The sequence below is a fragment of the Emys orbicularis genome, chromosome 19 (genome assembly GCF_028017835.1).
Source record: "Emys orbicularis isolate rEmyOrb1 chromosome 19, rEmyOrb1.hap1, whole genome shotgun sequence".
NCBI lineage: Eukaryota > Metazoa > Chordata > Testudines > Emydidae > Emys > Emys orbicularis.
In genome coordinates, this window is record NC_088701.1 from 147,510 (window position 1) to 162,880 (window position 15,371).

At 44.7% G+C, this 15,371-nt stretch overlaps 1 protein-coding gene across 1 annotated transcript in view; it reads left to right on the forward strand.

The window, feature by feature from the left end:
- GMIP (GEM interacting protein) overlaps positions 1-15,371 on the forward strand; it is a 54,254-nt gene that overhangs the window by 23,694 nt on the left and 15,189 nt on the right. The window contains exons 3-8 of the mRNA XM_065419501.1: positions 8,059-8,152; positions 9,537-9,612; positions 11,390-11,453; positions 13,017-13,142; positions 13,552-13,616; positions 14,391-14,501. Coding sequence (XP_065275573.1) covers positions 8,059-8,152; positions 9,537-9,612; positions 11,390-11,453; positions 13,017-13,142; positions 13,552-13,616; positions 14,391-14,501 — 536 coding nt within the window. The remainder of the gene's footprint in view (positions 1-8,058; positions 8,153-9,536; positions 9,613-11,389; positions 11,454-13,016; positions 13,143-13,551; positions 13,617-14,390; positions 14,502-15,371) is intronic.

Sequence of the window (15,371 nt, forward strand, 5' to 3'; positions counted from 1 at the left end):
GTGGACGTGTTATTCCTTGACTTTAGCAAAGCTTTTGATACGGTCTCCCACAGTATTCTTGCCAACAAGTTAAAGAAGTATGGGCTGGATGAATGGACTATAAGTTGGATAGAAAGATGGCTAGATCATCGGGCTCAACGGGTAGTGATCAATGGCTCCATGTCTAGTTGGCAGCCGGTATCAAGCGGAGTGCCCCAGGAGTTGGTCCTGGGACTGGTTTTGCTCAATATCTTCATTAATGATCTGGAGGATGGCGTGGACTGCACCCTCAGCAAGTTTGCAGATGACACTAAAACTGGGAGGAGTGGTAGATACGCTGGAAGGTAGGGATAGGATACAGAGGGACCTAGACAAATTAGAGGATTGGGCAAAAAGAAATCTGATGAGGTTCAACAAGGACAAGTGCAGAGTCCTGCACTTAGGACGGAAGAATCCTGCACTTAGGACGGAAGATCCCATGCACTGCTACAGACTAGGGACCGAGTGGCGAGGCAGCAGTTCTGCAGAAAAGGACCTAGGGGTTACAGTGGACGAGAAGCTGGATATGAGTCAGTGTGCCCTTGTTGCCAAGAAGGCTAACGGCATTTTGGGCTGTATAAGTAGGGGCATTGCCAGCAGATTGAGGGATGTGATCATTCCCCTCTATTCGACATTGGTGAGGCCTCATCTGGAGTACTGTGTCCAGTTTTGGGCCCCACACTACAAGAAGGATGTGGAAAAATTGGAAAAAGAGTCCAGCGGAGGGCAACAAAAATGATTAGGGGGCTGGAGCATATGACTTATGAGGAGAGGCTGAGGGAACTGGGATTGTTTAGTCTGCAGAAGAGAAGAATGAGGGGGGATTTGATAGCTGTTTTCAATTACCTGAAAGGGGGTTCCAAAGAGGATGGATCTAGACTGTTCTCAGTGGTACCTGATGACAGAACAAGGAGTAATGGTCTCAAGTTGCAGTTGGGGAGGTTTAGGTTGGATATTAGGAAAAGCTTTTTCACTAGGAGGGTGGTGAAGCACTGGAATGGGTTACCTAGGGAGGTGGTGGAATCCCCTTCTTTAGAAGTTTTTAAGGTCCGGCTTGACAGAGCCCTGGCTGGGATGATTTAGTTGGGGATTGGTCCTGCTTTGAGCAGGGGGTTGGACCAGATGACCTCCTGAGGTCCCTTCCAACCCTGATATTCTATGATTCTATGTGCTGAAAGGCCACTTGGAGGCTGACAGCCGGTCAAGACAGATAGTCCCTTTCTTATCCAGCAGCAACGCCTATCTGTATCTCTATTAATGTATGTTTTGAGTACACAACAGGGTGCTTAATGGAGCTGGCATTTGCTAGGACAGGAAAACGTCTTAAATCCAATTTCTTTCTGCTTTAAATTGAAATTTTAATGATAAATACAGTGAAAGAACCTGAGTGACTGAGGCTATTTCTATTTTATATTCCCTTCCAATCAATCCTCACTTTCAAAAGCATAATCTATAATTTTGCCCATCGCTATTGTAGATCACACACTGATGTTCACTATGAAGTGATGAATCACTTCCTCCTGTTTTACAATATCTTTTATTTCTACAACTGTGTAAATAAAGGAGAAAGGAAGGTGACCACTCAAGAAAGAAAACAAGACTGGTTAGGAAGTTAGATTCCTAAAGACAGCTTGTGACTCTAATTTTTCCAGTTTCCGATGATTTGTTAGATATGTTCTGCCTCACTTTATGAAGTGACTATTTCTCCCAGAATGCCAAAATCAGAAAAGAGGCCTTTTAACTTGTCTATGACTTCTGGTTGTATTCTCTGATGCTTCTAGTTCTACATGCAGGGCCAGTGAAACAGGCAGAACTGCAGGATCTCAATGCTTGGATGAGATGGTGTTCAGAGGAGGGATTTAGGTTTATTAGGAAGTGGGGAATCTTTTGGGAAAGGAGGAGCTATACAGGAAGCATGGGCTCGGCCTAAACCAAAATGGAACCAGAGTACAACCTTTTAATTGTACATGCCAGCAAAGGGGTTTTTAAACTAAGGGCTGGAGGAAAGTGGACAGGTACGGAGGAAGCACATGGTTTGGACACATCCCTGGAGGATTTATTAAAGGGAATACTGTATATCCTAGTAAAAAGGAGAGGATAGAAGTTGATAAAGTGCAGTAGGAAGTGAGGCAACAATCAAACAAAAATGAGTTCCCTTCAACTAAATATTGACAATTTTTATAAGTGCTTGTATACAAATGCAAGAAGTCTAAATACTAAGATGGATGAACTGAAGTGCCTGGTATTAAAATGAAGATATTGCTACAATAGGCATCACAGAAACTTGGTGGAATGAGGATAAACAATGGGACACGGTAATACCATGTTACAAAATATATAGGACTGAGAGTAGGTCGCACTGATGGGGGAGTGGCACTATTTTTGAAAGAAAGCAGAGTCAAATATAATAAAAATCTTAAATAAATCTAAACAGTACCCAAGAACCTCTATGGATAGAAATTCCATGCTTGAATAACGAGAGTATTGCAGTAGGAATATACTATCAACCACCTTACCAGCATGGTGATGGTGAAATGCCTAGGAAGTGTAGAGAGACTACAAAAACATAAAACCCAATAATGAGGGTTTTAACTCCCCATATTGACTGGGAACATGTCACCTCAGGACAAGATACAAAGAAAATTTCTAGACACCATTAATAACTGCTTTTTGGAGCAGCTAGTTGTGAAACACACACGGGTACAGGCCATTCTTGATTTAGTTGTAGTCCAAGAGGTGACTATAGCTTAAGTGCTTGCTAATAGCGTCCATAATGTAATTAAATATAACATCCTTGTAGAGGGGAAATATCAAAGAAACCCACCACAGTAGCATTTTACTTTAAAGGGGGAACTACACAAAAACAAGGAAGCAAGTTAAAGTGGAAATTAAAAGGAACAGTCACAAGAGTGAAATGGCTGCAAGCTGTATGAAAACTATTTAAAAACACCACAATAGAGTCTCAGACTAACTGTATACTCCCAATTTAATAAATAAATAAATAAATAAAAAAGCAAGAGGGCCAAAAAATGCCACCAGGGCTAAACAGAGCAAAGAGATGGTTAGAGACAAAAAGACACCCTTGAAAAATTAGAAGTCAAATCCTACTGAGGAAAAATAAAAAGGAGCATAAACATTGGCAAGTCAAATATAATTAGGAAGGCCAAAAAAGAATTTGAAGAGCAACTAGTAAGATACAAACTAACAGCAACATTTTTGTTAAGTACATCAGAAGCAGGAAGCCTGTCTAACATGCAGTGGGGCCACTGGACAATTGAGGTGCTAAAGGAGCACTCAAGGAAGACAAGGCTGTTGCAGAGAAGCTAAATGAATTCTTTGCATTGGTCTTCATTGCAAAGGGTGTGAGGGAGACTCATACCTGGGCCATTCTTTTTAGGTGACAAATCTGAGGCTACATCTACACTACGGGGGGGGGGGGGGTCGATTTAAGATACGCAAATTCAGCTACGCGAATAGCGTAGCTGAATTCGACGTATCAGATCCGACTTACCCTGTTGTGAGGACGGCGGCAAAATCGACTGCCGCGGCTCCCAGTCGATGGCGCTTACTCCCACCTCCGCTGGTGGAGTAAGCGTGTCGATTCGGGGATCGATTGTCGCGTCCTGACGAGACGCGATAAGTCGATCCCCAAGAGATCGATTTCTACCCGCCGATTCAGGCGGGTAGTGTAGACCTAGCCTGAGGAACTATCCCAGATTGATGTGTCAGAGGAGGTTTTGGAGCAAACTGATAAATCAAACCGTAATAAATCACCAGGACCAGCTGGCATTCACTCAACAGTTCTGAAGGAACTCATATGAAGTTGCAGAACAACTAACCGTGGTATGTAACCTGTCACTTAAATCAGCCTCTTTACCACATGCCTGGCAGATAGCGATACTGATTTAAAAAAAAAAAAAAATACTCCAGAGGTGATCCTGGCAATTACAGGCCAGTAAGCCTAACTGCTGTACCAGTCAAATTAGTTCAAACTGTAGTAAAGAATAGGATCAGTCACATAGGTGAACACGTTATGTTGGGGAAGAGTCAACACAGCTTTTGCAAAGGGAAATCATGCCTCACTAATCTATTCCAATTTTTAGGGTGTCAGCAAACATGTAGATGAGGGTGATCCACTGGATATAGTGTATTTGGACTTTGAGAAAGTCTTTGATGAGGTCCGTCACCAAAGGCTCTTAAGCAGAGTAGGCAGTCATGGGATAAGAGGGAAGGATCATTAACAGGTTAAAAGATAGGAAACAAAGGTTAGGAATAAACGGTCAATTTGCACAATTGAAAGGTAAATAGTGGGGTCCTCCAAGGATCTGTACTGGGATCAGTGCTGTTCAACATACTCAAATGGTGTAGAAAAAAGGGTAAACAGTGAGGTGGCAAAGTTTGCAGACTACACAAAATTATTCAAGATAGTTAAATCTTAAACAGCCTGCAACGAGTTACAAGGGGATCTCATAAAACTGGGTGACTGGGCAAGAAAATCGCAGATGAAATTCAATGTTGATAATTGCAAAGTAAGGCACACTAGAAAACAATCCCAGCAGTGCATAAAAAAATGGAGTCTAAATTAGTTGTTACCAGTCGTGGAAAGATCCTGGAATCATCATGGATAGGTCTCTGAAAACATCTGCTAGATGTGCAGCACACAAAAGAAAAAGCTAACAATGTTAGGAAACATTAGGAAATGGATAAATCTGTGGTATGTCCACACCTTGAATACTGCATGCAGTTCTGGTCACGCCATCTCAAAAAAGATATATTAGAATTCGAAAGAGTACAGAAAAGGGCAACAAAAATGATTAGGCATATGACAGAGCATCCATATGAAGAGAGATTAAAAAGACTGGGACTGATCAGCTTGGAAAAGAGACAACTGAGGGGCAGATATGATAGGGGTCTATAAAATCATGAATGATGTGGGGAAAGGGTAAATAACACTTCCTTATTCACTTTCACATAACACATGAACCAGGGGTCACCCATTTAAATTAATAGGCAGCAGATTTAAAGCAAACATAAGGAAGTAGCTCTTCACATAACGCACACAGTCAACCTGTGGAACTCATTGCCAAGGGATATTGTAAAGGCTAAAAGTATAACTGGATTCAGAAACGAACTAGATAAGTTCATGGAGGATAGGTCTATCAATTAGTCAAGATGGTCATGGATAGAACCCCATGCTCTGGGTGTCCCTAAACCTCTGACTGGTAGAAGCAATGGATGACTGGGGATGAATCACTTGATAAATTGCCCTGTTCTGTTCTCACCGTCTGAAGCATCTGGCACTGGCCACTGTCAGAAGACAGGATACTGGGCTAGATGGACTGTTGTTCTGACCCAGTATTGCTATTCTTATGCTCTTATGACCAATTGAGTTGTGGGTCTAGTGAGGAGCAGAATTTCTATAAATCTAGAAAGAAAGAAAAAAAAGTCAATGATTGTGACTGATGTGCCCCTTCTCTTTGCAGTGGTCTAGTTCACAATTCCCAAGGTGGACAGATGAAGCTGTGTAAATTAGACTCTTTGGGTTGTCTCTTTCTGGTAATTCTGCAAGGGTAACATGATTCTACCTTGCATTTTAGGTCCTGCTTTCTGTTGGGACCACTCACTGACATCCGGGCTCACTCCTGGCATTTTATGGGCTCCGGTGTTACTCATGTATCCTTGCCAACATGTAACCCAACTGTACTTGCAGGGCCACAATAGGTTTGCTATAGGTGATCAGACTTTTCACCTTTGAAGAGTTCCTCTCTCGTGACATGGAAGTCACAGGCTGGATGTGGGACCACTGAGAGGTAACTGGGCAAGCAATAGGATACACCATTGTAAATTGTATTAGCATCAATGGTGATTTTAATCAGCTCTAATTTATCTCATGAGACTGGCAGGCAAGTTCAAATGACCTCTACACTTCCTCCAGGCCTTCGGTAAAAGCAGACCTACTCCTGGGTTACATTCTCTGTTGGGATGAAATGCTCAGACTTTTGAAGAATGATGTCACCATTAATCTCATTTTTTTGCTCAGCAAAAGCAAATAAATTAGAAACATTCCCATCTTTGCAGGCACCTCTTCTATGCAATGGAGCACACTGTGTTGAACTTCATTGCAGCTCGGAAACTGGCCATGCTCCTTTAACACAGACTGTTCCATGGCCCACCAAACTGACAGGCTTGGTGTGGGCTGCATTGGCCTTTTCCCTTTACTCTTAATGATGCTTCTTTAAAATGAATTGGCCTCTGACACAACGTGACAGACACAGAGAGTCACTTTCACCTGACCCAGGAGCTTTATTAGAATATGGAAGCAAGATTATCTCTAAAGCTGCTCTGTCTTTCTCTGCTTCGCTGTAAAGCTTCTGTCCAGAACCTTCACAGCCTCCTCACTTCCTGCCAGACAATTCTGCTTCAGATTTAAAGAAAGTCTCACAACCGAGCTATGATCTTGCAGGCACAGGCCACCCTAAAAGGTGAGAGGAAAGGAACAGGCCATGACCCCATCTCCTTTTGTATCAGCCTGAGGAAAAAGGCTGGTTTGCACTGGGGAGTATACAGCACCCCTGGAGGGGCATAACAGTAGGTGCCTTCCTCCTGCACACTGGGGAGTTCAGATAGACAGAATTCCCCACTCCCTGGACTCCCCAGGGGCAGTGAGGCTCTGCAATGGACCTTACTGTGTGGGCTGTGTATGGATTCCACAGTCCACTCCTCACTGAGGAGCTGCCAGAGCAGCCAACCTTCTAATAAAAACCTGACTTGAAAATCTGCATATTTCAGCTGTGACACAGACCAGTTGTAGTCAGATTAACAAGACAAGACACTGACTTTTCCATCAAGCACCATTAAGTGACATTTGCAAGCGCTTGCTCACTGACTGCACCTCTCAGCTACAAGTGAAGCAACTCTTGATTTAGGTCAACCACATCCTGTTTCCTGGAATGTCAGGGGGACCAAAAAAAAGAAAAGAGCGTAGTTCACTTCTGTTTATACCAAATATGCCTAGTTCTCTATTTTAAAAATGCCCTTGCTTTTCTGCAGTGACGGGTCTAGTTTCTGTCCATAGTCCTAACTGAATGTATCTGAGTAGGAAGCAAGATTTGCCTATTGTACATCCTGCATAAAACACATTTGCTCACGACCACCCGTCTGTTTGTGCAATTTTTGATAGAATATACTCAGGCCTTTGGAAGATCAGTGGCCGGAATTTATTGTTGTGTTATGAATGCTTGTCATGGAATAAAGCAGATATAATATTTCATCAGCTAGAGTATCACCAGAAATAAGCATGTATGGTATTGAGAAATGGCTACTACACACAACACATTGCAACACAGGATAGCATGTGTTGTTCAAGCAATGAACAACTTCCACAACTCAGGCCTGCCCATGCATGTTGATCCCAATCTGCAGTGCCCCCCCCCCCCCACACACACCTACCTCTCTGCCATGCACATTACAAATCATATGCACCACTAACTGATACACAAGACTTGAGCTCCAAAGTAGAGGCCAATTACTAACTTGATCCAAGTGTAGTGCAGACAGGTACTATGTGCAAGCTTCTCACACATAGCGCTCCAATGCACATTAGCACTGACCCACAATGCACCTGCTATTTCAGTTCAGCGCCTATTCTCAAAAGAGTTCTTGCTAATTTACCTATCTGATCTTGGGCCTGTTCCCTAGCCCATTGGAGCTGGTGGAAAGACTCCTATTTACATGAGTGGACTCTGGATCTGGCTTCTTATTTCCAAGGGGCTCGGTCACCCAAGCAGCCTTGGCAAATGTCCGGTTTTCCCACAATTTTATCTCCTCCCACCCGTGGCCTCCCATTATCACCCCACTGTCGGCCCACCATGGTTTTCTACTTACCTCACCATTCTCATTTATTTTAGCTCGTTCTCTGTATATTGGACCTGATCCAAAGCCCACTGCAATGCACAGGGCTCCCAGTGACTTCAGTGGACATTGGATCAGGCCCATTGGGATTTCTTAGCAAAACTGTTTCTCTTTCCTACTTACCTCCAGGTCTCAACCATCAAGTGACAGGGTCTGAAAACAAGAAGCGGTACAGTGAGATTTTCCGGAGTCTGGACGCCTTAGAAATCTCGCTTGGAAATGCGTATGTATACCAATAGGATGGGACTGGTTCCATGGGGCCTTAACCATCCATATCTGCTTTTTCCCTTTCCTTCTTTTACAGTGTTTACACATTCACTCTATATGTTCTTTGTGACTCATTACCTCCATTGCTTATTAATACCCTTTTCATGTTTAGAAAAATTATCAGAGTCCTGTCCCTGCTTCTTTTTCTGTAGGTTAGAGATTTTCTGCCTATAATTTGGATTTACTTTACTAACTACTATCTTCCAGGCTTCCTAGGCTATCAATCACCTTCCTTTCTTCTGAACTTTGCAGCGTCTTACTAGAGGATGTTTTCAGGGAGCTCTGGATTTACACCAGTGAGAGCAGAATCTGGCCCATTGTTGTTATTGTCATTTAATATGTATCTCGTAGTAGCACTTAGAGGCCAACCTGATTCAGGGTCCCATTGTGCTAGGTGCTGTCCAGAGCTAACGACAGTCTCTGCTATGAAGCTCTTGTCTTTCAGCCTTAATCCACACACATTCTGAGCCTGATTGTGGAATCCTCACCTGTGATGGTGACCACTTGAAGTGAATGGGGCTACTTGCGTGCATCAGTGCTCACTAGTGTAAATTCCACACTTGGCCCTATATTAGATAATCAAACACTGAAGGAAATGTCTGTCTTCTCTCAAGTGTTTTATGTTTGCCCGCTAAAGTGTACTATCTCAAATAAAACTATTTAATTTGTAAAAGAAAGAAATCCATATGAAATAATAAAGGGAGGCCCATTGCAAAAGCAGATAAGGTGGCAGAGAAGGGTTTATTGAGAATCTCTATTGCTTTGTAGCATATTAAATGGCGGGGATTATAACAACAACAGTAGTTCAGTTAAAATTCAAACAGATAAAAGGTGGAGAGCTCATTCTGCTGGGCATGTTTGTTCTGTTGCTCTAGTTAACTCTGGGATAGGCACAGACACCCACTGATGGCTTCAGCTGGGTGTGCAATAGCTATAGTTGCACTAAAAACCCTCCTTTATGTATGCTCCATAAGCTTGGTCTCAGTTACATCCATGAAACCCAATGAAGTAATGGAGGTTAAATGGGTTTAACAGAGCAGAATTTGGGCATCTATCTTTCTAATGACTACCTTCAGCTGAGACATGGATCCCCCAACTCCGCTAAAAGCTACAATTATCATTTCTGGTTAGATTCTTAAATAATATAAATTATTTGGACTAAGCCAGGTCAAAAACCAGCTGGTTATAGATTGATCTCTCTCCTAGTCATATTCTGCATCTTAGACCCCAGAAGAGATGGGCTCAGCAATAAATTAAGTGCCATGGTTCTAGTCCTGCATTTTGCAGCTTCCAAGATAGCTTTAAGTCTTTATTATTTAATCAGTTTATTTACTTTACAGGACAGTTGACATGTTCATTGATGACACAGACAGCACAGACCCCACAGACCTGACCCCAGAGAGCGAGATGCTCCCGGTAAGTGAAGAGAGAGAACCCTTTTCAATAGAGATATTATTAAGTAACATTTATTCTAGCAAGGGAAATGAAGTTGTTTTGGTTAGGATTCTTACCAAAGGAGAGAAAGAGAGATGCTAGGTGCACAGATACACTGATGATGGTGTTAGAACAGTGGTGAGCAACCTGCGGCCCATCAGAGTAATCCGTTGGCAGGCCGCGAGATAGTTTGTTTACATCGATCGTCTGCAGGAACGGCCCCCCGCAGCTCCCAGTGGCCGGGAACAGCGAACTGCAGTCACTGGGAGCTGCAGATGGCCGTGCCTGCAGATGGTCGATGTAAACAAGCTGTCTCGCGGGCCACCAGAAGATTACCCTGACGGGCTGCAGGTTACCCAGCTCTGTGTTAGAAGAACCTGTATATAATAAAAAATGAGAAGCGTGGCTAATTTTATTTTGGGGACTAAAGAACAGATAATACTTCACGGAATTTTCAGATGCATGCAGTTTGGATTCACTCTTGCTGATTAAGGAAAAGTAATTTCCTCCATGCCAGGAATCACTGGGTAAAGTTCTAGGACCTGTGCTATGCAAAAGGTCCGACAAGTTGGCAATGCTGTCAACCCAAAGCGTTCAAAAATCATGAGTCAGGCAGCAAAAAATCATGAGATTTGCTTAAAAGCTCAAAAGAATTGCTTTAGTCAACGCAAATTATTGTCTCAGTGACATTTAATGACATATAGAAGCTCAGACAAGATGATCTAATGATTATCCTTCTAGCCTTAATTTCTACAAATCTATGAAAAACCTTGAGATTTTTGAAAATAGACTTGGGGTTCTTTTTATTTGCCTTCAGGTTTTTGAGCCTTTGGGCTGTACTCATGTTATGTTTTTAGGCTTTTCTCCAGAGCCAACAGGGTTAGAAGCGAAATTGTCCCTGTCACGGATCATGCACACTTCATCCCCTTTTGGGATGGGGCACGGGTTGTTATAGGCCCATGGGCAAGTCTGCATGACCCCTCTGGGTCTTGGAGTAATGTGGCCTAACAACCAAAGTCACTCTACCTGCCCTCGCAATCAAGGCTGTGCAGCCTAGAGGCCCAAGTCGGTAGAGCGGCCCTCACAATCAGTAGGGCTGGTGAGGCAGGCCACTACTCCGGGGTGGGCGGCGGCCAGGATAGGGGGACCTGGGCCCTCCCTCTCCACTGGGTCCCAACCCAGGGCCCTGTCGGTGGCAGGGTTGCCTGCCACCAGCTCAGCGGGGATCCAGCCGAAACACGCTGAGCTAGTCTCCGGGTCTCCAACCACCTCCCTGCAAAGGCTCCCTGGGTTACTTCCTACCTGCTTCTCTGCAGCTTGGGGTCTCAGGGTTCCCCCGGTCTCTCCTCCCTCTGTGGCATCTGGAGCCTGGGGGTCACTGCCATCTGGCTGGCCTCCGTGTCATGAAGTGTCGGCGGTTCTTCAGCAGGAGTCTGCAGCACACCTCCTTCCTCTCCAGCGGTCAGCCCCAAATGAATTGGGTTGCTCCCTTTTATACCTAGCCTCCAGCCAGAGCATGCCCAGCAGGGGCGAAAGAGAGGAATTAACCCCTGCAGTCCTAGTGTGGGGTATGCACACCCTGTCACAGTCCCCCACATTCCTGTAAGTTGTGGAATTTTATATTATGCCACTAGCCCTCTGTCAACTCTTTGGCCACCTTCCTCACTACATAAAACTTCCCAGGAAAGAAGACTCTAAGAGCAGCTCTTGGTAAATTCCTCTAAACATCTGGATAATATTTTTCCTCTTTGTTTCATAGGTGGATGAAAGTTTCTACAAGAGCAAAAGCAATTTGGAGGGGCAGGTGCAGACAAACATCACAGGTAACTTAAGAGAAGCAAAGTAAAATATATAGATGACTCAAGAATAGTTGATCCATTTTCTGTCATTGGCTCTTGTACCCCACCTATGAAAAAGAATGTACAATTCAGATGTCCCCTGGTTGCAATTAGCTTATATGGTCATGGCAGATTCCAGCGGAGATGAGTATAGTCACATATGTCTATTTGGGGCTCTAAAGCTTAGTATTCACGTTGCTCCCTATAACCCCATGAGATGGGGTGCTCTACTCGCCACCAGGACGGCATCTCTTCTTGGCCACTCTGGGGATTAGCTCTGCAAGGCCAACACCCCTTTCTACACTTGCACATCATCTCTCCATCCTCTCTGGCTGGTCTGCAGCCTCTCTCTTGCTCCAGGAGTTGCCTCTTCATGACTCAGCCCTCCAGCCAGTCCCTTTCAGGCTTGTGTATCAAAGTCCCTTCTCACCAGCAGTCTCAGGCAGTCTTCCCTTTCACCACCCCTGGTGCCACTCCCTCAGTGGCTGGTAGGGAACCAGGCCCACCCTCTTCTCTGAGTTCTAGCTCAGGGACCCTCTAATCAGCAGCTAAAGTCTATTCCCTTATAGACCTCGCCACCTTTCCCTGAACCTTCTCCTACCTTCCCTCTCTCTGAGTTTGCCAGCCTCCCAACTGCCTACTCCCAGGGAATAACTGTGGGCTACTTGTCTTTATAGACCCAACCCTGCTCCTTCCTCCTCATATGGGCTGCCTCATGTAGTCAGGGGATTATTTAGCCACCTGATTCCCCTCAGCTATGGCCTGTTGGGTTAATTAGCCCCATTCTCAATCTATATTAACCCTTTCCAGGCAAGTGTGGGGTGAACACCCCTCATACCTCCTCTGAGCCCCTTGTTTACACATGTTTTCACTTGTTATCCCACTAACATCCTACCTTCGTACACTGACTTTGACTTTTGAGCACTGAGACATTAATTCACTATATTACTATAGCTGCCTGTCAATTTTTAGTACAATAAATATTTGCCCAATAATTAAAATCAGTTACTGTATTTGAAATGCTGTTGTTACTCACTTTTCATAGACTCATCAGTTCTGTATTCATCACTGGCATCATAAAGTCCCATATAAAGCCACGTCTCCCCTCATGAGAATCTTACATTGAAGAGAAGCCATTTTCTAATCTGTATGACGACAACTTTGGCTTGAAGTTCTTTCAGAAGTGCTGATTTCAGTGCTGTGAGTCTGTCTCAGCATCCTCAAGGAGCATAACTGCAGTTCGCCACTCCCAGCATCATCACACAATGAGCTCTGGCTTCTAATTTACAAAAAATAAACTTAATAAAACATTTTATTGGGGACCAAATGCATCTAAATTGCCTAAAACTCATATGGCTGTGCTGGGGAGTTGGTGTGAGATTGGAGATTGCTGTGAAATAGGCTAGTATAGCCTTGTTGTTCCATGAAAGATCTCTTCTATGGCCTGTTATCTGAAGATGGCACAAGCCAAGATATCAGAGAGATTCACCATGGGGGAGCCTCTGCCTGTCCTCTGAAGCCCTTCTGAATCTGGATTTATTTTTGCAGTTGAAGAGGCTGATGAGATGCTGATAAAATGCGAAGGTGGTGTTGATGCAGCCCTTGAATATGCCAAAACGTGGTGTAAATATGTCAAAGAACTGCTGAGCTGGATTGATAAACGCCTGAATTATGGTGAGTCCCGTTAATGGAAACCATAATCTCTCCTCTGCTTCCATTTATGATACCAAATTATCTCATTGCATAAGGGCGAAGTAGGGCCAGCTTTAAGACCTTGTACTCTCATAGCTTGGTGTTTCTCTGCAGAGCCGGGGGGGGGGGAAGGTTTACTGCAGGCAGTAGTGGATTCAAATAAGCTAACAAGGAACAGGTGAAAGGTTGCTCTTCTAACTTGGGTCTGAACCAGATATTAAAATGCAGAATCATTTCTTAGCAGAAAAGGCCAGGCTACAAGTTCTTCTAGTCCTAGAACCTCCTCTAGGATGACGCCAAATCACATACTGGCTGAGCAATACCTCTGTTCTTGGGAGACATCCCTCTGCCACTGAAGATCTAGAGACTAACCTGTTCTTCCCTTTCACAGAAATAGAGTTTGCCAAAAGCATTGTGAAGATAGCCGAATCAGGCCGATCTACCATTAAACAACAGGTATAATTTCTTTGGGATTTTCCTTCTTGGATTGCTTTCACTGTACAAGAGGGTTTATTGTGCCACTGTGTATACATCACTCATGGAGTCAAATCAGATCTGTTTTGAATCATGCTGAGGCCTATAGGACACAATTTCCCATTTGTTAAAAGCACAATGCTGCAAATAAGTTCAGTAATTTGCTGTGTACAAGTCTAAGCAAAGGCATTAAGGTTTTTCTAAAGGCCGACATAACATAAGAACATGGGAATTCCCAGATTGGGTCAGACCCATTATCCATCTAGCCCAGTATCCTGTCTCTGCCAGTGGCCAATACCAGAAGCTTCAGGAGAAGGTGCAAGAAACTGCACAGTAGGCAGCTGTGGGTAATCTGCTTCCTATGAAAGTTCGTCCTAACTCCTAATAGTTAGAGATTGGTTTAAATCCTGAAGCAGGAGGTTTTATATTCCTTCCAAAAGTTCTATCTAGCATTAACTGTCATAGTTAATAAAGCCCTCAGAGCTGGGACAATTCCCTTTTTCTTCCATATGGTTATAAAGGGAACAAAGATTGTTCTATGCAGTAGACAAAGGGATGCATTTTTAATATGTCAAAGGAGTGGAACATAGAATAAAAACTCCCTTTGATGCTGCTTTGTGATGTGCAGTGTGTGTTTGTTATGGCTGTAATCAACATGGACAACCATTTCAGTTCATAATAAGCAAAAGCTCTTTTAACCTGGAGAAGTTGTTGTGACTACCTGGTATTTCCGATGCACACTCTCTGCCTCTCCAGGTCTGCATGCCACTCCACCTGCTCTACGCCATGGTCCTGGAACATGACATCAAGATTGGGAGTTTAGCCATTGAGACTGCAGGGGCTTTGCAGTTGAGAGAATACTGCCAGGTACTGTATTTCCTGCTTAGGTCAGACAGTTTAATCTCACTGGTTAGCCAAAGGCAGCAGCCAGGGTAGCTCAAGGGCCCATTAATCTTTTGGGAGCTTGTAACAGGGCATGACTCACCCCTGCAGCGCCTCCTGCTGGTCGTCCAGGGAATTAGCTCTCGCTTGCCACTGGGCCCAAGTCCCTCCTGGACCCCGGTGCCCCTTTCAGGCCGGGGTACTGCCCCCTGGCAGTACCCTCACAGATCTGGGTCTCCCCTGCCCAGGGAACCCCCACCCTCTATCCCCACCTCGCCTCAGTCTGTGGCCACTGCCAGTCATCAACTAGCCCCCGTTCACTGGGGCAGACTGCAGTGTAAATGCCACTCCTCATAGGCAAGGGGGGTTTGGACCTGCTGCCTCTGCCTACCCTTGGGCTGCCCTCGGCAACCCCAGTACCTTTCTTTGGCCTTTAACAAGGCCTGCAGCCTGGGGGGTTTCTAGGCCGGAGCTCCCCAGCTCCTCTAGCCTTCCCCCAGCCCTGCTCCAGTCTTGGTACCCTGCTTAGCTCCTAGCAGCCAGGCCTATCCCTCTCCACATCTAGAGAGAGAGCATTTGCTCCTGGCCCACTGCCCTCTTATAAGGGCCAGCTGGGCCCTGATTGGGGCATGGCCACATCTGTGGCTGGTTCCCCAATCAGCCGAGGCTTGCTGCTTTTCCTAGCAGCAGCCCTCTCGTTCGAGGAGCAGTGGGCACTATCCGGGGTTCTCTGCTCAGTGTCCCCGTCAGGTCCCCTTTGTTTGACCCTTTGACCTCACCCCCATCCCTGTTATCTCATTAGTTGTCCCCCGGAATCATTTGGTTTCCAGGTCCTGTGGATCCTCCCCTTAGGCT